At 43.6% G+C, this 21,482-nt stretch overlaps 1 protein-coding gene across 1 annotated transcript in view; it reads right to left on the reverse strand.

The window, feature by feature from the left end:
• Positions 1 to 336: 336 nt before the first annotated feature.
• LOC127634652 (sorting nexin-19-like) overlaps positions 337 to 21,482 on the reverse strand; it is a 33,174-nt gene continuing 12,028 nt past the window's right edge. Inside the window, exons 10-12 of the mRNA XM_052114288.1 lie at positions 5,794 to 5,978; positions 5,067 to 5,154; positions 337 to 4,907 (exon numbers count right to left, since the gene is read on the reverse strand). Of these exons, the coding sequence (XP_051970248.1) occupies positions 4,778 to 4,907; positions 5,067 to 5,154; positions 5,794 to 5,978 (403 nt within the window). The 3' untranslated portion in view covers positions 337 to 4,777. The remainder of the gene's footprint in view (positions 4,908 to 5,066; positions 5,155 to 5,793; positions 5,979 to 21,482) is intronic.

The following is a 21,482-nucleotide window of genomic DNA, read 5'->3' on the forward strand; positions in this document are numbered from 1 at the left end:
AAAACTTGGGAAATATTTGAACTGTAAAATTGTTCAAATCGTTTTTGGTTACATTTTTTGTCTATATTTTAACATTTACATTTTGTACCCATTCACTTCCATTGTAAGTGCTTCACTATAACCCAGACTGTTACAGAAGTTGATATTAAGTTTTGTGGTAATTTCATTGAGCTTAACTTGTTTTGAAATCAGAATTTTCCTTTAATATAAAATTATATATTTAATATATTCTTTTTGTAAAGCCCAGCACCCATTTCTCAATGGGATACATTTGTCCACAAAAACATTTGTAAATATAAATGGAATACATATAAATAACAGTTTATCTTCCAGACTTTTGTTTGAATTATTTTTTGTCCACATGTTTTGTTCTGGCTATTAGTTTCATATGGTGTTGACAGCTCTACATCTGGTTGTTTGAATTTGAATTTTTCCACAAGTCTCTGTACACCTGTTATTATCATGCAGTCATTACTCCAGCAAATCTAGCATGCAAATACAGCTAGGCTTCAAAACCTGTATCTGAGTCAAGTACACAAATTGCTTTCGGAATGTGTGCATGTGTGTGTATCTACACATGCATTAATACACCAACCATTTTTTATATTAGATTTTATAATAGCACCAAACATCTGATGTCTATCCATGCAAGAATAATAACATATTCTAATTCTGCTCCACTGGCTTCTTTCATAAACTTGGCCTTAGTTGCAGGCTCTGACAGACATTTAAAAAAAGATCCAACTCTGTACCCAGACTTGCAAGGCCAGGTCACATGTAGATCAGCAGAGAGCGACACATCAGCAGCAACCAGACACAGATTAAACCTAATCCTGGACTCAATTGTGATCCTCCATTAACAATCCTGGATGCTTAGAATAGGTTTAAAATATGCCTGTTATATTGTTTACATAGTGTGGTACCTCAGTGGGGTACCTAAACATATTACATGAGTAAGATACATTTGTGACATATATTTACTGCAGTGACAAAATTAGACACTAGTACTGTAGTAAAGTAACATGGTGTACAGAATGTGTATTTCATTATGACATGTTATTGACGCACCATACTGTAAAATTCTGTCAATCTTTGTTCAGTTCAATAAAATAAAAAAATAAAAATAATTATAATAATGTTTCTCCCACAAATTGCACAGTTTTTGTATCATTCTAAATTCCATAATGACCTTTTGATCTTCAATACAGAACATCTGCTGTTAGTTAATTTAAAAAAAGACACAGATGAGATAATAATATCCTTAAAAGATATATCTATTTAGCAATTATTACTACAAATAAGGCCAGAAGACGACTTCAGGAAGGCCTGTTGAATTTGTTTGAATTTAAGCTGATCTTATCAGATTGCAAGTAAGGGAATTTGACAACTGACACATACGTATGTCTTTATGTTTTGTCTCCAAACTGTACAATTTAAACAATTAAAAAATAGGTCAATTCAAAGCCATTCAAATATTATATTTGACAGATATTTATGTCCATGAAGAATTTGAGCCTTCTGTGTTTTCTCATATAAGATAACTCTCTTAAAATTTGTGCTGGGTATCAGCTATAATATTACCAGGATAATCATGCTCTAATAAGATGCAATTCGAGTATCTTTAATCTGTATGCATTAAGGTACCTTGATTAGGAAAAAAAAAACATCCTGTTACTTCCGTAACCTAATTAGGTGCAAATATGTCACATGGTCTTGCCGAGTCTAGTCGAAAGTATGTCATGTGGAGAATTCACACGGTAGGTCCTGCCCACCGAGGAGGCTCTACGAGCATCATCCTAGGGGATCACCCTGCCCTAGGATGTTGCAGTTTGCCAGCAGGGAAACTGTGACAGGGCGGAGGGCAGGGCCGGGTCGTGATTTTACACGATTTTACACGGGCGGGTCGTTATTTTTATCTGGCTAATCAAGCCTCCAAGAGGGATAAAGGCTGACTGCGGACGGTGGTGCGAGAGAGAGAGATTGTTTACGGGCAGCTGACCGTCTTGTGTTTATGTTTGTGTATTTTAGTTTCAGTTTTATATTCAAATATTATTTATATTGTCAAGCCGATTCTCGCCTCCTCCTTTCCATTAATCCCTTTACACTGGTGTTGAAGACCCGGGAAGGAGGAGGGATACGCCGTAGTGGAGTTCTCGCCGCTACCATCCACCCCAATGGAGCAGACATGGCTGTCTTCAGGGGGACAGAGGAGCCCAGCCACCTGTATGTGGAGGAATTGGTCGCCGACCGCAAGGGGAGATGGAGCTCCTAGCCGACCGCTGCCAGTAGACCCCTACCAGCCACCAAAACGCAACCGCAAGCGGGGAGGGGCTCAATGCCGACCGCCTGAAGTGCCAGGGGTGGGGGAGACCCCTTCTGTTCCCCGAGAATGCAGAGGCGTGTTCCGTCCACCAGGGGCTGGAGGATTGCCTCCGATCATCCACTAGAGGGTGGAGGAGTGGCCGAGGACCAAGCTACGGCATCTCGGAGAACTGGCTTTGTGTTTTTTTTATTTCTCTCTCTCCTCTCTCTCTCCCACTGCTGCTCCGTGTTGGCCTTTTCCCTCTCTTTTAAAGATTACCGTTTTTTTGTTGGGGGGGGGGGGTAATTCACTGTTACAGGGAGTACCTCCCCTATTTTTCATTATTGTTTCCCTCCCCCTGTCCCCTCCCAGATTCAGGATGACCTGCCGGCAGACGGGCATAAGGCACGCTCTTCCCCAGGGAAAGAGGGGAAGATGTACGTCATACTGGGGGTTCCACAGCCTGAGAGAATGAGGGAGGAATGCGACAGGGTGGAGGGCGGGGTCGGGTCTCGAAGGCTTGATTAGCCTGATCAGGGATAAAGGCTGACTGCGGACGGTGGTGCGACAGAGAGAGAATGTTTACGGGTAGCTGTCCGTCATATGTGTGTGTTTGTGTCTTTTGGTTTATTTCTTCATTAAAATATTTTTTATATTGTCAAGCCAGATCTTGCTTCCTCCTTTCCATTTAACTCCTTTACAGAAACGTTTTTCAGCAGAATATATGTTGCAAAGGGTTGCCTATGGGGAACCAATGCATGCGGAGCACCTGTCCCAGTATTATTGGCTTAGCTAGCACAAGTACTGGGCTGACAGTGAGTTTCTCCGCGAACTCATCTGACACAGGGCTAGGAGGAAATCAACCAGGGAACACACTTGTGAACACTACAGGGAATCAACTACTTACATCTTCAGCTCAAGGGAGGCGAAAGGTGCTAGGCGCAAGCGATATAGTTGGGTGTAGCCCAGCCCGCTGCTCTGCAAATGTCAGCTAAGAGGCGCCCTGCAGGGGGCGGCACGTGCTGAGCCTGGTAGGCAACAGCTATGGCGTCGATGATTCAGTGGGAGATCCTCTGTTTGGAGACAACGCTTCCTTTCCTCTGTCCACCAAAGTAGACAAAGAGCTACTCGGAGATCCTATAGCTCTGCGTGCAATCCAAATAGATGCGTAAAGTGCGCACCGGACACAGCACTCCTCCTGGGGCAGCGCTTGCAGGTTCACCACTTGGTCCCTGAACGGGATCGTGGGAACCTTGGGCACGCAGCCCGGTCGGGGTTTCAGGATCACGTGAGAGTAGCCCGGACCAAACTCTTACAGGTCCCCAACCCCCTTGATGGAGGTGAGCGCCGTCAGGAGGGCAGTCATCAAGGAGAGTGCTTTAAGCTCTACTGACTCTAAGGGCTCGAAGGGAGCCCCTCGCAGGCCTTGCAGGACTATGGAGAGGTACCATGAGGGAACGAGGTGTGGCCTGGAGGGATTCAACCTCCTAGCACCTCTCAGGAACCTGACCTGACCTCAGAGGGACCTGCTTCTCATCCTCCCAGACCTTGCACAGGGTCTGTGCAAGCAGGCTCACTGAGGGGGAATGCATACTTGCGTACTCTAGTTGGTCAGCTGTGTCAGCAAACCAGACCGGCAATGGGAGGATTCTGGGGAAGCAAACAGGTCTCTTTACATGCCCGTATCGACTCCAGATTAGCTGAATCTGGAGTCGATACGACTGGATGGAGCCTTGGCGGTTGATATATGCTACCATCGCCGTGTTGTCTGTTCAAACCAACACGTGCTTGCCCTGGATCAGCGGCCGGAACCTCCGCAGGGTGAGCAGTATTGCCAACAACTCGATGCAGTTTATGTGCCAATGTAGCCGTAGGCCCTTCCAGGGGCCGGCGGCCACGTGCCCATTGCATACTGAGCCCCAGCCCATCTTGGAGGCGTCGGTTGAAACCACGATGCACCTGGAGACCTCTTCTAAGGGGAACACCTGCCCGTAGAAATATGAGGTCGTTCCAAGGGCTGAAAAGGCGCGACAGATCAACATGATTGCCACGCGATGTGTCCCGTGGCGCCATGCCCATCTAGGGACTCGAGTCCAGAGCCAGTGCTGAAGCGGTCTCATATGCATCAACTCGAGCGGTGTGGCCACCGCAGAGGATGCCATATGCCCCAGGAGCCTCGGAAATAGTTTCAGTTCTGTCTTCTGTCTAAACTGCAGACGGTTGTGCGAGAGAGAGAGATTGTTTACGGGCAGCTGACCATCGTGTGTTTATGTTTGATAAAGAGATAAGATGGTACTGTATGCATATTAAAATTCAAAGAACTATAATTACACTAAACCCATCTGAAATAAATTGTATCAGATAAGAATGTAAAAATGTCCTGTTACAAAATTGTAACACAAATCAGCTATTCACAAAGCAAGCCAAACTGATAAGACTGATAAAACAGAGTGAAGGAAAGAAGCACTGTGATCCTTAGACAGTTGATGTTGTTCTCTCTACATCCCCTGGTAGACACTGAAGTAAGGACCTCTGGAACATCTCCTCCGAAAATTCTGGGACTAGGAACTCCAGCAGCAGGTCAAAGATACAGTATACCAAGTGCCTGCAAAGTTCCAGAAAGCACATGAACTCACTTTTAATAAGGCAATGCCTGTTATACTAGGATATAAACTTCATATATGCAACAAAAACTCAAGAGAGTTAATTGTCAATTTTTATTGTTGTTTTGATCAAGTGAAACTCAGAGTTTAGATTTAAATACCTGTTGATACTGGGGTCCTGTAAAGATTCCAGAACATGCTCCCAAACCAGCCTACATTTCTCAGAGCCAAGCATGTCCGTAAGAAACTCTATAATTCCCACAAAACACTTTCATTGTGATTGCGTATGGCAGGTATGGGGTTTTTTTTCACAGGAAAATATTTTATTTAAAAAACCTAGAACCCCTATTATTTGGATATGATAACCACAATAATTAAAGTTCTTGAAGTAACAGTTACAACTAAGACTGATCTGTCAAAGATGACTAGAACTATTATTTAACAATCTGTTTTTATGGAATTATTGTACTTTACTGGTGCTCATCTATAAAGCTGTTCAGTCTGTAGTCTGTAGTCCTGCATTTCCAAGCATTGTGTCCCCTTGAGAATTCTGATGCGGGTTTATAGTAGAATGATAATATTTGTAATTTATGTTTTAGAACAAAACGAGAAACTCTTTTAAAAGTCTAAAAACATAAATAGAAAACTGCAATTCTAAAAAGAAATTCAAGAGGGAGCACATTGCGAAATAGCCCTCCGGGTTGGCATACAAATTGACATCATAACTGAACAGCTATATTACACAACTAAATACAATCCAATGATATATATATAACATGGTTGTTGTCTCAAATGTTTCTAATGGGAATAAAGGCAAATTGCTCCCCCATGCCCTTTATTTCCAGGCCCATCCCTTCAAGTCATTCTAAATCTATGGTATAAACTGACCTGGGAACAGTTGCATAAGGCAATGCAGGCATTGGAGTCTTGTCTTGTTTCTTTGCTCTGGGCTCTTTTCTGGCTGTAGTCCAACAGGCAGCTCACACCCAGGCCATACTGCCTCCTGTAGAACCTGTAGATAAATCACCCAGTACGGGGTGCTGGTCAGGTGGGCTATCCTTACCTCTAACCACCTGAGGAGGACAGAAATGAAGAATGAGCCCTCTTTCTAAGTGGTTTCAAATAAAATTGCTAGATCAAAAAATAAATAACATATACATAATATACCTATATTTTCTTCATATAACCTATAAAATAATTAAGAATAGTTCACAAAAAATGGATAGGGGGAAAAGATGCAAAAAAAAAAACTGAAATTGAATGGTGATTGAAGTCACATAGTGGCATAGTGACTCAATCCGGGTTGTGGAGGACGAATCTCAGTTACCTCGACGTCTTAGACCGTTAATCCGTGGCTCTTTTCATGTTGCTTGTTGAGCGTGTTACCGTGGAGACATAACGTGTGTGGAGGCTTTGCGCTATTCTCAGCGGCATCCATGCACAACTCACCACGTGCTTTAACTTTATGAAAATTGAAGTCTCCTCTATAAAGGCACACTTGAAAGTTTCAAGTGTCAAAAACGTACTGAAAAAACATTTTACAATATGAGTGTTGAAATGACGTCTCACAGATGCAGTTATGCAATCCTGAGAATTCAACAAAAACATTTTAAATTACAATGAGGGTCTGTCCACTTCAATACTTTTCCTTTTAGCATTTCACTGCACAGAAAATGATCTATGCACTTGAGTGTGACTAATCAAATAAGCCTGTTTAAAACATTTGAATTTATTCTGAATTCTTTTGAATTTGTTTTAGTCCTGAACTAAATGTACTTGACTAACGTTGCCACCCAGAGGTCCAAAGCAAGCAATGGATACTGCACTTCAATGTTCTCCTTTTCTTTGTTAACTTTGGAGCAGGGGCTTCTTTTTGCCTTTTGGTCAAGCTAGATGAACTGAGTTCAATTCACTTTGCTGCTATTAATTTTAACGAGTGATGTTAATCATTTCAAATTACGTGCAGATCAATTAATCAAACAGACTGCAATTAACTGTTTATCAATCAATTTATTAATAGGCAAGTAAAGCATATAGACAATACTGTCATGTCGAGATGTGTTTTTGTTCATTGTTTGTTTTCATGTCTTTTATTTTGAAATACTAGTTCCTGTTTCATGTCATGTGGTTCCCTTGTCATGTGATTTCATGTTTCCCTCCATGTTCATGTGTCTTGTTTTCATTGGTTTATTGTCTTACCAGTTCTAGTTTGTCATTGGTTATTAGTCTTTTTATCTTGTTTCTAGTTCTGTCTGTTTATTGGTGTTATTGTTTTACACAATGTCTTTGTATTTAACCCCTCATGTTTGCCATTGTCTCTTGTCAAGTATTGTTGATGCAACCTTGTTTGCCAAGTCTAGTTTACATTTAGATTTATTCATTTGGCAGACGCTTTTATCCAAAGTGACATACAAAAGAGAAAAACATAAGCGAATCATCTAAAGGAGACATTAGTACGACAAGTGCCATACTACAAAGTTTCACTAGCATCAGAATATAATTCAAAACAGATTTAAGTGAAACAAGAATTCTACGTTTTTATTTTTTATTTTAGTGACTTGTTAAGTGCTCTTGGAAAAGATGTGTTTTTAGCCGTTTTTTGAAGCTAGAGAGTGAGTCAGCTTCATGGATGGAGTTGGGAAGGTCATTCCACCAACGTGGTATGATGAAACTGAAGTGTTTTGGTGCATCTTTATGTTGGTACAACAAGGCGACGTTCCTTAGCTGACCGCAGGCTTCTGGCGTGAGTGTAGGTCTGCATAAATGATTTTAGGTATGCTGGAGCAGACCCAGTGACTGTTTTGTATGCCAGTATTAGAGCCTTGAATTTAATACGTGCATCAACTGGCAGCCAGTGGAGAGAGACAAAGAGTGGTGTAACATGCACTCTCTTTGGTTCATTAAAGATCAGACGTGCTGCTGCATTCTGGATCAATTGCAAAGGTCTAATTGCACATGCAGGAAGGCCTGTAATGAGAGAGTTACAGTAATCCAGTCTAGTTATGACACTTGACGTTTAGTTTAGTCAAGTTTATGTTCATGCTAATTGTTCATGTTTATGTTTAGTTTAGTTTATGTCTATAGTTAAGGTTTTGGATTTCACATATTTCAATAAACTGCACTTGGGTTCTTCATCTTCTCATCATTATCTTCATCATTGCCAGCACATCGTTATAGAATACTTGACCCACCAAAATGGACCCAGCAGATCTACTAATATGTCTATGTCAGAGAAAACGTTCTACAAAGGACTACGTGGAGTACTTCTGCATCCTGGCAGATTAAGTGGGCTTCGATAAGATCTCCCTCAAAAACCTTTTTCATGCAGACTTGAATGAGCCGGTGCACACCTGGTTGACTGGCAGTGGGAGTACCTTCAATCTGGCTCAATATATCGACTTTTCCCTGCGGATAAGTGGTTCAACTTTCACTGTGTGGGAGGTGGATAACGAACCAGCGTCGCACGTCATGGCCTACGAGCCAGCGTCCCACGTCATGGTCGATGAGCCAACGCCCATGCCTGCCACGGCCAACGAGTCAACGGCCACACCTGCCACGGCCAACGAGTCAATGTCCATGCCTGCCAACACCCACACCTGCCACGGCCATCGAGTCAACGCCCACGCCTGCCAGCACCCACACCTGTCACAGCCAACGAGTCAAGGCCCACTTCTGCCACGGCCAACGAGTCAACACCCACTCCTGCCACGTCCAACGAGTCAACGCCCAAGCCTGCCACGGCCAATGAGCTGAAAGCTTTGTCTGTCCCAGGGCCAGCGTTATTCATCTCGTCTATCCCAGAGCTAGCGTTGCCAGCCTCATCCGTCTCAGAGCCAGCGCTGCCAACTTTGGCCTCCCGGAGGAAGAGGAGGAGGAGAAAGGCTTTCGTTTATAAGTCTCTGCCCATGTACACAACCACGGAGGTTGTTTCTAAGTCTCTGCACATGTACACGACCACAGAGTTTGTTTCTAAGTCTCTGCCCATGTATACGGTCATGGAGGTCATTTCCAAGACTCAGTCTATACCCACGACCACAGAGGTCGTTCCCAAATCTATATAAATTACTATATGCTATAGTAAGCGCTACGCCATGCCAGATTCAGCTCCAGGCCAAGTCACAGCAACGTCAGAGTCAGCTCCAGGCCATGTCACAGCCACGCCAGAGTCAGCTCCAGGCCATGTCACAGCCATGCCAGAGTCAGCTGCAGGTCATGTCACAGCCACGCCAGAGTCAGCCCCAGGCCATGTCACGCCTGAGTCAGCTCCAGGCCATATCACGCCTGAGTCAGTTCCATGTCACGCCTGGGTCAGTTCCAGGCCATGTCACCGCCATGCCTTACCCTGCTCCATGCATGTCACAGCCACGCCTCAGCCTGATCCATGCCATGTCACAGCCATGCCTCAGCCTGCTCCTTGTCATGTCACAGCCATGCCTCAACCTGCTCAAGGCCATGTTACAGCCACGCCAGAGTCAGCTCCAGGCCATGTCATAGCCACAACAGAGTCAGCTCCAGGCCATATCACATTCACGCCAGAGTCAGCTCAAGGCCATGTTCATGTTAATTGTTCATGTTTATGATTAGTTTAGTTTATGTCTATTGTTAGGGTTTTGGATTTCACATATTTCAATATTGGGTTCTTCATATTCATGTCATCGTTACAAATACAAAAAGTGGCTTAAAAAGTAAAAATATTTTTTATATTATTTCCATACTATTGAACATAACTATTATTTGCTTGCTTCCATCTGCACTATTTTTAAATGTTGGTCTATACTTGTGTTACAGATGGACACTTTTTGAGTATCTTTGGTTGTGTCTCACTAGAGACTAAGTGTGTTTAGTCATAAGCACTGTGTTTTTTACGACTTGTGTAAAAAATAGTTTGGAACTTTAAAAAATGTTTCTTGAGATCACTACATTTTGTTGTGCTCAGTGTGTAGTGTTTTGCCAGTACATCTTGATCTGACTGCCCCTACTGCCTCAAGGTGCTACATCAAGCTTGATTTGCTCTGATGGTAGAAACATTCCTCATTACGGAATTTACGTACAGGTTAGGGACATGATTAACTGTGTTATAATTTAACGTGATATTTTTCAATTAATCACAAAATTTACAGCAACTTTTAACAATGTTCATTTAGAGATCTTATGAACTAAATGACAAATCCAGTTGCAACAGTCTGCAAAGCTCTACAAAGACTTCAGAATCTACATGTATGTCTTCCTGTCTAAAGCTGTGATACACTGTGTCTATAATACCAACCACATTTGGCAATAAACCTATTGTTGTCACTCTAGTGGGGCCATCATCACTCCCTCTATCTTTCACTTTCTATTGCTTTCATTTAAATCTCAAGGCTAATATTATGCATACCAAGCCTCACCACAAACACAGATTTACAACCTCTAAATTTATGTAATGGAAACACAGTAAACTCCACAAGTGCATGGGAGGCCCTCAGAAACAGGGTTGGTCAGGAGGGGCCAGTGTTCTGATAACAGTTGGCTGAACATGTCTTTGTATTTTTCCATTTCTCTGGGTGTACGTGTTGTCTGTGCTTTTAGTATGACTCCTGTGTGATTGACAGTGTGGGGGGGAGATATAGCCAAAATGGTCTCCAGGGTCGCGTGCCTGGTCTCCAGAAATAGCTGCCAGCATTGGGGTGGGTTTACTTTAGTGTTATGGGCACACACAAATGTGCAGATAGAAAAACTGAGACAGAACTATACACATACAAACACATTTAAATGCCATTTCACATTAATTTGACTGATACACACTTCTCGAAAGACATCGGTTGAATTCGAATTGCATACTACCATACTATTCATACAATTTCTGTAATGGACACTGTGGCAGGGTGGAGGGCGGGGCCAGGTCGTGATCCTACGCACCCGGTCCCGTATTAGGCTAATACGGGACCAAGAAATGTGTAGGGTGCACAGGTTGGTTAGATCAGTTTTACTATCAGATATAATTAATAATTAATGTTTATTAATTATTAATTAATAATTGAATTAAATAATATAATTTAATTCGTTGAATTCTATCCTCGGGGCACCACTCTTTGACAAGAGAAAAATTATAGTAAGTGACTGATCAAGTCTCATAAAATGTATTATAATCAAACAGCAATGAACACTGCCAATACTAGATGAATATAACACAAAAACATAAAGTGGAAATCCTAACTAAATGGTAGAGCTATTTGCTAGTGTATGTGTGTGTATGTGTGTGTGTGTCTCGATTCGGTAACCAAGACACAAAATGGCGGACTAAACTCCACGTGTGGAACCAGTTCAAAATGAAAAACCGAATTCAAAATGGAAACTAGTTCCAAAATGGAGGAGTAGGTCGGAAGGGGCAGAGCCACCGGTTATTTGAATGTGTAGGGAAAGCAAGATGGCTGGATCAGATCCAGCACAACGGAGCTAATACCACGTGTGGGTGATTGTGAGCAGACACACAAAGGAACTGAACGAAACAGGCGGGAGAATTTGAAAAACACCAGCCTGATTCGTACATAAACTGCGGTGCTGCTCTCTCCGTGAATTTTTGTGTGTGTGAGAGAGAGAGAGAGAGAGAGCGAGAGAGAGAGAGAGCGAACAAACAGGGGTTCATGCAATTTAACAGAGGATACACACTGGTAACTGCGCGATTGAATCGTTAATTCAGATCACTCAATAAAATTAAATTTCCCCACAAATGACGATCTCATCAATCTAAACAGCAATCAGCGATCGTAGTTAAATGTACAGTTGTAAACAAAACATCAAACATTCAGCGATCGTAGTTAAACACACAATGGTAAACAAAACATCAAACATTCAGCGATCAAAATATATGATTTGGCTTTTTAAGAAAGGTCACAGTTTCTAAACGAATCTGCCCGGATATCAAGCCTTACTTGTTAAATCCTGTGTGATTTCTGCAGAGTTTTCTGTTGAATACCTGTTGCATTGAGTGGTCAGGAGAAAACGATCTGGGTTCGGTCCTTTGTCTTACGCTCGTCAGCGAAAAAGACGTGTCTCTGCATTGTTTCTCGGGTCCGGTGATCGAGAGAAATGCGGGAGGTAGTCAACGTTGATAGAAAACGATTGAGAAGGGAAGCTGGTCGCCTTTTCCATTTTCAAAATAAATTCACTGTTGTCTCGCAGTGAAGATGAAATGAACCGGTTGTACTAAGTACACTACACGACTGGAACAAAGCTAAGTTAATCTTACTCTACCGTGGCCAAATGGTGAGGTTTATAAAATGTCTTTCTTTGTCCAGAAGGAGGGAAATTCTTTTGTGTAGATATGTCTCTTTAGAGTGCAGCGAGGCTGTAGATGTAGCAGCGAGCCTTGAAGCGGAGAGAGAGAGAAATCAAATCGGACCGCTAATTTTGTCAAGAAGATGACGTCATCGGTCATAGGCCGCTTTTGACCAATGACGTTTGAGATTGAGTCCATGGGTGGGACTTCCCGTTTGGATGTGAAGCATTCTGGGAAACCGAGTTAAATGTCTCCCCTTCGATCATAGAACAAAGGGCCATGCTGTCTCTGCTGCCATTTTTAGTGGGGCAAGGCCCTACAAATGCCTCAATTAAACAAACAGACACTTTTGTAAAAACACACAGAAGTGCTAAATAGTGAAAATAAGAAATGTATGAATAGGTCACCCTTCAGCAGATCTGATCACAACAGCTGAAGGGATTCATTAGGATGGAGAGAGAGATTGGGAAGTGCACAGACCACAGGCACAATATACTGAACAAAGGCCAAACATGTAAGTAATCCTCATAGATTCAATTAACAGGGAGTTTTGTATTTAAGTGGTGAAATCAATTGCTCCCAAATTTTGTAAAATTAAATTATCCAAATAAGTTGTCATATACTGCATGGCCAAAAGTATGTGGACAAACAGGTTTGGCTATTCCAGCTGCACTTAGGGCTGGGCGATAAAACAATATCGATATATATCACGATAAAAAAATCCACGATAAGCTTTTGAGGAATTTTCAATATTTACTGTGTGTCGCTAAAACACAAGCAGTTCGGCTTTCTCAGGCTGCGTTTCCACTGGGGCGGACGAAGTCCGCTCAAAGGCGCTAGGAGTGAGCTTGCTCCACACCGCTTCCAATCCTACGATCTACCTTGCAAGCATGATGCTCGGCTTTCACAGGAATGACTTGAAACGCTCTCAGCTTCGCTCACAATGCGCCAGTGGTAATGTAGGGTCAGACTGGATAAACTTGCTAATGCTAGCTGCCTTGCTAACAATTAGGTTACTTCGGACACCGATTTCATGACAACGGTTGTGCCCTCTCATCGTATCTAGTGAAGAGCGCGACAGAACAACATTGATTCAACAGCATTCTCCATCTTGAATATTGTTCTCTAGCACAAAACATGCATCATATCTGCCCTGTCCTGCACCGCACGCGTTGCCTCTTTTCCCTGCATGTGTGTTGACATGAAGCGCCGCATGAGTTAACGTGGTTTCAAAGGACCTTTTAGACCATAACATTTTTCCATTCTAAATGTATCTTTAACTGGAATAGATAAGGAAAGACAAAAATTACTAGTTGGTAGACTAGTCTCTCACTTTAATGAAAATTTTCAAAAAATAAATTATTATTTAAAAAAAAATAATAATAATTTTCTCTCTGGACACCCCTGAACCTACATTCAGCATCATTCCACAGTCACAAGGGCTTCTATGCCCCATGCTTGTGTATCTGAATCTAAAGAAATATAAAAAATATTTCATTTTAATGTAAAAATATTCCAACAAATACTGGACTGCTGTCACTATGCTTGAGAACAAACAGATGATCTTTTAACATTCATTTTCAATTGATAAAAGGTAAAATACGGTAAAATTGGTAAATGATCCCGCAAACCCCACTGCTTTGCCATCTCTGGACCCCCTGTGCAGTTTTGTAGAGACTATTTTGACGTTTTAGAATTTATTTTTTCTTCTTTTCTTCCATCAACTTTGAAATAAAAAAAAGAAAGTGCAATGTGTAAATGTATATCGTGATAAATATCAATATCGAACAATATGAAAAAGATTATCGTGATAACAATTTTGGCCATATTGCCCAGCCCTAGCTGCACTCTTTACTAAAAGATACATAAAATCAATTATACAGCCATCCAATCTCCTTAGACAAAAATGTTTTACAGAATGGGGCACACTTGTGCTGTGCACAAAACAAGGTCTATAAAGAAATGGCTTACTGAGTCTGGTGTGGAAGAACTTAACTCTCCTGCACAAAGCCCAAACCTGAACCCCAATGAATACCTTTGGGATGAATTGTCATGCCTACTGTTAGCTAGGCCTCATCACCCAACATTACTGCCTGACCTCACTGATGCTGTTTTGCCTGGATGGGAGCAAATCCCCACTGCCTTGTTTCAACATCTAGTGGAAAGACTTCCCAGAAGGCATGGTATGGAAGTCAGCACAGTCTTCACACTGCACTCAAGGAGTTATAGAAGATGAGCTAATTCCATCATTGAGTGTAGTAAATATAAGACCATTAGAAAAACATACTTCACACTCATAGGACAGGTTTTGCCTGAATTTAGCAGAGTGAGTAATATAGAGAATCTGTCATATGTTCTAGAAAAGAAGACTAGGTTACGGAGAGGCTGATTGTATAGATTTAGCAGCAGGGTACTGGATGTGTTCTCCTGTAACTGTCTGAGTGAGAGAGACTACTGAAAGTGTTAGTTTCATTTATTGTTACTCATTGTTCTCTGCAGTTACTTTTGTTGACATTTTGTGTTCTTACCTGTATGTTTTAAAATTTTACTATGAAATACATGTTTTGTTTGTTTGTTTTTTGTGTTATGAATGATTTGGCAACATTGTACATTGTATACAGTCATGCTAATAAAGCTCATTTGTATTTGAAAATGTGTTATAGCAGTGATAGAAGGAACACCTCCCTATTAATGCCCATATACTGTTGGTTATATAGTGTATCTCTAGTGTCCTCTATTATTAGTCCTAACTCCGAATTTATTCGGTCCGAACGGACTGAACTCCAGACATGTTTCGCTGACATAGAATGCTTGCAGGTCACCTACCCTCTTGATGGAAGTGAGCACAGTCAGGAGGGCAGACTTTAAAGACAGTGCCTTAAATCTCCAAAGGCTCAAAGGGGACTCCCTGTAGACTCTGAAGGACTACAGAGAGGTCCAATGAGGGACCGAGGTGCGGTCTGGAGGGATTCAACATCCTGGCGCCTCTCAGGAACCCGATGATCAGTTTGTGCTTCCCTAAGGACTTACCGTCCACTGTGTCATGGTGTGCTGCTATAGAGGCTACATACACCTTCAAGGTGTTGGGGGAGAGCCATTCCTCCAACCTCTCCTGCAGGAAGGAAAGCACCAATACGACTGCGCATCCCTGGGGGTCTTCGCGTCGGGAAGAACACCACTTAGCGAACAGACGCCACTTCAAGGCATACAGGCGCCTCATAAAGGGAGCCCTAGCCTGAGTGATCGTGTCTACCACAGCGGGTGGTAGGCCACTTAGGTCTTCAACCTCCCATCCAGGGGCCAGAAATGGAGATTCCAGCAGTTTGCTCATGGGTGGCAGATGGTGCCCCGTCCCTGAGAAAAAAGGTCTTTCCTCAGGGGATCTCGCCTGGGAGGGAGCTGACGTGAGGAGCGTGAGGTCCGAGAACCAAGTCTGGGTGAGCCAGTAGGGTGCTACTAGGATGACCTACTCCTCATACACCCTCACCTTGCACAGGGTTTGTGCAAGCAGGCTCACTGGGGGAAACGCATATTTGTGTAGTCCAGGGGGCCAGCTGTGTGACAGCGTGTCTATACTGAGGGGTGCCTCGGTCAGGGTCTACCAAAGCGGGCAGTGGGTGGATTCTCAGGAAGCGAAAAGGTCTACCTGTGCCTGCCCAAATCGACTCCAAATCAAATGGACTACCTGAGGGTGGAGTCTCCACTCTCCTTTGCGGGTAACCTGTCGTGACAGCACGTCCGCAGTAGTGTTGAGGTCACCCGGGATGTGAGTCGCTGTGACTTGAGGACACGGCGGGCGAGTTGTGACATACAACGGGAGCATAAACCACCTTGAAGGTTGATGTATGCCTCCGTTGCCATGTTGTCTGTCTGAAGAGGCACAACAGACTGGCGTAATGGCCACACGATGTGTCACATGGCACCATGCCCATCTCGGGACTCGACATATGTCACATGCATCATGTGATATGCATCAACCCGAGCAGTGTGGCCACTGCTGAGGATGCCATATGCCCCATGAGCCTCTGAAACAGTTTCAGTGGAGCCGCTGTTTTCTGCCTGAATGCCTTCAAACGGGTCAGCACCTACTGTGTATGCTCGATCGAAATAGTTGAGGATGGGAATGCCCACTTCCCATAACGGGGTATGGGCTGCCTCCGCAACCTTCGTGAAGACGCGAGGGGACAGGGAACGGACGAAAGGGAGGATCTTGTACTGGTACTTCCGACAATGGAACGCAAACTGTAGGAAGGGTCTGTGCTGAGGTAGAATAGAGATGTGGAAGTACGCATCCTTCAGTTCTACTGCCGTCAACCAATCTTGATGCCGGACGCTTGCTAAAATGCGTTTTTGCTTGAAGAATGGGAGTCTGTGTAAAGCCTGGATCAGTACTCGCAGGTCAAAGATTGGCCGCAACCCACCGCCTCTCTTCGGTACAATGAAGTAGGGGCTGTAAAACCCCTTCATCTCAGCCGGAGGAACAGGCTCTATCACACCCTTCTTTAGGAGGGTAGCAATTTCTGCACACAAGGTAGCGGCGTTCTCGCCCTTCACCGAAATGAAGTGGATGCGGGCGCCTAGCAAACTGAATCACGTAGCCGAGTCGGACGGTCCAGGCCGGCCATCGCGATTGGTTGGAGAGTGCAAGCCACGCGTCCAAGCTCCGGGCGAGGGGAACAAGGGGACAATCTCGTTGGATGTACCGGCAGGTGGGGGAAGAGGCTGAGGCGCCATATTGAAGGGGCTTGAGCCCTGTGGCTGTGCTGAGTAGAGGGACATCAAAGCACTTACCTGCACCTGATACCCACCAGAGGATTGGCCAGGGATGGGGGAGGAGGTACATCATCCTCGCACTCCATCAAAACCTTCCAGGTGTGGGCTTGTTTGTGCCACAACTGGGCATGCAGGGGCAGGGGGAAGGCGCCACTGGAGTGCCAGACCTGCCAAAATGGAATGGTGGACGGTGGTCGTAATGACGGCCATGCACACCGGATATGTGACCCAGGGAATACATTTTTGGGTACCGCAGAAACTTGAGCGTGTGGCAAAATTACATTGAAATGAAACAAAAGATTCTCCTCCCGGCCCTCCACTGGGGGATGGAGTGGTCTGTTATTAAGTCCCTTTTTATGTTGTCTAGGGAATAAGGGAATAACACTTTTAAAAATTGTGTGTGTGTATCTCAATGGGCAGGACAGAGCAAGAAAAAGAAACCGATCTCAAAACTCATCTCGAAAGGATTTATTAATCCACAATGCCATGATAGATGAGTAAAGAAAATAATATTTACAATATATACAAACAATAAATGAGATCAATAAAAAAATAAACATACTAAACACAAACAAAAACCCAAGGTGGGAAGGCGAGCACGAGAGATGCCAAATCAAACAAATCAATAAAACAGAACAAACTAGCTAAAGGTTAATTCAACTAAACTAACTACCAAACATAAAATGTAGAAAAGAAAAGTCTTCGGCGTCAAGACGCTCTAACCAAAACTATGCTAACTATTATAACAAAACTTACAAGATGGGCACTCTCCTAAACTAGTGTTTCTAACATTCAAAACAGCCTAAATAGTGCAAAGTGTATATCGCGCGACCTACTAACCTGCTCCCTCCTTCCCAGCCTTACACGCTCCGTGTTAACTGAGCAGGATGAACAGTAAAATGACAGAACACTTAACACCATTTAAGAATAGATTGAACAAACAATAGACACACAGACTGTCAGTGACAGCGAGTCAAACAAGTATGCCAAAGTGAGAAAAAAGCTGTCGATATGGAAGTGATCACGGGTATTTGAATGAAGTGGTGAGATGTGATTGGATAAGGTGAACCGGAACGTCATCGTCCTTCATGAAGATTGACAGGTGGTAGATTGAACCAACGAACACCCGAAACACACGCACCACAACAACAACAACAACAACAACAACCCCACATTTCCATATTGCAACACTTTGAATACGTACGAGTACGTAACATCTGTTCACCAGCTCCAGGAACAGCAGGTCTCCTCGTCCCTGGGTCGCCCATCTCAGGGGCGCTTCGAAGTCTTCTTCTTATTGGCCGGCTGTGAGATGGGTGGCGTCTGCTTCCTGCGGGGGGCTCGAAGATGTGGCGGGGCCGTGGGGGTGGGCCGTGGTGGAGCTGGTGCAGTCGCACAGGAGGACGCCCTTGGCAAGGAGCAGACGGGGTGCGGGATCTTGAGCTATGCCAGGGCAGGATGTGTTGGATGGCCTCCGTCTGCTGCTTCACTGCCGAGAACTGCTGGGAAAATTCCTCAATTGTGTCGCCAAATAGGCCAGCCTGGGAAATGGGGGCGTTAAGGAACCGTGCCTTGTCGGCCTCTCTCATCTCGACCAGATTGAGCCAAAGGTGGTGCTCCTGGACCAACAAGGTGGACATCGCCCGCCCAAGAGTCTGTGCCGTGACTTTCGTCATCCGGAGGGTGAGGTCGGTCGCAGATCTCAGTTCCTGCATCAATCCTGGGGCGGAACTACCCTCATGCAGCTCTTTTAACACCTTGGCTTGGTGGACTTGCAGGAGAGCCATGGTGTACAGGGGGAGAGGCAGCTTGTCTAGCGGCACTGTAGGCCTTGGCCTGGATGGGAGCTTCGGGCGCCCACGCCAGGTGGCAGTGCTTTGCGGCCATAGGTGCACCGCAAGCGCCTTATCCACTGGGGGCATTGCCGAGTAGCCCTTGGCCGCCCCACCATCGAGGTTAGTGAGGGCGGGGGATCTGAAAGATCGAGTCCGGGCAGTAATGGTGCTTCCCACGACCTTTTCAGCTCCTTTTCCAATTGAAAACTGGGGCGGGGCGGGGCGTGGCTGTGAGCGTTGCCGCAGGCCCAGGAACCAATCATCGACCAATACCCTTAGGTAGAAGGACTGAGGCAGGGAGCTACTGGGGTGGCTTGCTTTCTTACAAAGGTAAGCCGCAACCGCAACATTGCCATGGTCATGTTCTCGCAGTGAGGACATGACCCATTGATGACAATGTCTCCACGTCAGCAACAGCCAGACACGAATGACAGCGATAGTGGCCATCGGAAGGCGAGAGATTATGACTGCAACCAGGAATAACACACAAACGGAAAGGCGTCTTTAAAAAGACGTTTCCACATGTGCCGCTCTTTTAGAATATATTCTTTTAGGAATATACTCTTTTAGAATATACTCTTACAGTTTGTTCTGCAGAAGCACCCAGGGGCGATCTCTGCAGTGCACCAGTGCAGAGGGGGGAGAAAGCCGCTGTAATTCGCTGTCAGGAATCCAGCAGAGGTGCATAGGAAGATGTGGGAATTCAGATCAACGAACATCAACCACTCTGCTCCGAAGAGAAAATCTGAAGGAGGTTCGCACGCCAGCTCCTTTATACCCGTATGTTCAGGGGAGTGGCATGAAAATACCACTCGCCAATTCCCATTGGCCTTTTATCAAAGATCAGAGGTGTCTCAGGCTCCCAAGAGTGACCCCTAGTGTCACTTCATCGTCACAACGTTGAGTGAGTGACAGATATGGAACCACACACACACACGACCCCTCACTAACATTTGGCTAGTAGATAACTTTGTGATAAAGCTCTGCTTTGTCCCCAAGTTATCTTACAAGCAGAGACACGTGATAAATGGGCAGACAGCATTAACCGGCTTCTCTCCACCCACATTCGTGGCCATATTCTCTGGCTGGAAATCTTGTGTGACGTACACTCCACAAGAGTCACATCCGCCATTTTGTGCTCGTCACTCCTCACACACACACACACACACAAACCCACACACACACATATACCTTCCTCTCATGTGTTATAGGTAAATATTAGTTGCCATATCTAATCACTCTTTAGTTTGTAGTTAGAAGTTGGAAGTTTATTGACTGCATTGTGTTGATTATTAATTGATGTTACTGCATCAATAAACTTAGTTATATTTCAAAGAGAAGTGTTTTGGTTTATTTGCATACACCTGTGTCAAAGGCTGGCAGGGGATGACAGTGCTCGGATTCAAGCCTTCGTTGTTTCATTTTGAATATTGATGTTCTCCAGACATCGATATTCCTAAGAGAACAATCTAATATTGAGACTGTTATACTGCCTGGTTATTAATCCCTGATTCCAGGGTGGTGCCCCGGCAATATTAATCCTTACTAATATTATATTGATTTTGATAATTGACAGTTATCTTTGATTATTGTTGAATTTGAAGGATTAATGTTCCATTAATTTGATAATAATTAATATTCTATTGAATTTGATAATTGATGGTTGTCTGATGATTGTTGATTTAAAGGATTAAATAAAAAGCTAACATTGATTGTAATCAGTGTTCTATTGATTTTAATAATTGATAATTATTTATGATAATTATCAATTCTCCTAAACTCCTAAATGTAGAGCCCTACATTATTGATACAATAATTAATTGTTTGCCTCCATCTGTCAATTGCTTTCTATGTAAACACATGGATATTAGCGTTTCTATGCCTTATCAAGTTAAAAGAAATCTCAACTTTCAAAACACATCTCGAGGCACCCATGTTCTTTTATAACCAGTTCACAGTGTCTTACATTTTAGTGCAACATGTTCAGTCAGAATGGCCCTTTAGGATATTATAATGAGAATTTTACTTCATTACGAGGCAGAAACTTTTTTTATTCTGAAAATTATTCCAAAGAATTTTAACTGTTAATTATATATACTGTATGTTACATGCTGTTTCTGCTGTACTGTGAAAGCAATAAGCATTATAATAATTAATGTTACTGTTTTGTACATCCAAGTTCAGCAAGACATTGCTAAAGAAAGTGGAGACTATGCGTTGACACACAAAAAAAACGCTGATCAAAGGCTCACCACACACATTGGGCATCCAGTGAAGGTACGAAGGACTGTTACATAATAAACCTGTTTGAAATTGTTCCATCCCCAGTTATGCCAATACATCCATTAAACTACAGAGAGCCATAAGTTTCTAGATTCCTCTCCTGCTATGCACTACAGAAACCCCACCGTTTTGGAACGACCTTCAGTTTGTTAGGGTGAGTGTATTCATGATAATCCTGTGGCAATGTTCACAAAGTTGATCCACTTGAAAAAAATTGCTGTTGAGGGGCCAAAGATTCAGCACGAAACCAGACGTACACACACTCGCTAGCAGCTTGAAAATGCCTTGCCAAACTTAACTAACACATTACTGACAAATTATGAAATCAGTTTCATCACATGATATATGTGAAGGAGCAGTCATATGAACAGACTGTCCTAAAGTGCATGTGAGATGGCTTGAAATATGTATATATAAAACAGTTTTGA

This window comes from Xyrauchen texanus, chromosome 4, assembly GCF_025860055.1.
Source record: "Xyrauchen texanus isolate HMW12.3.18 chromosome 4, RBS_HiC_50CHRs, whole genome shotgun sequence".
Taxonomy (NCBI): domain Eukaryota; kingdom Metazoa; phylum Chordata; class Actinopteri; order Cypriniformes; family Catostomidae; genus Xyrauchen; species Xyrauchen texanus.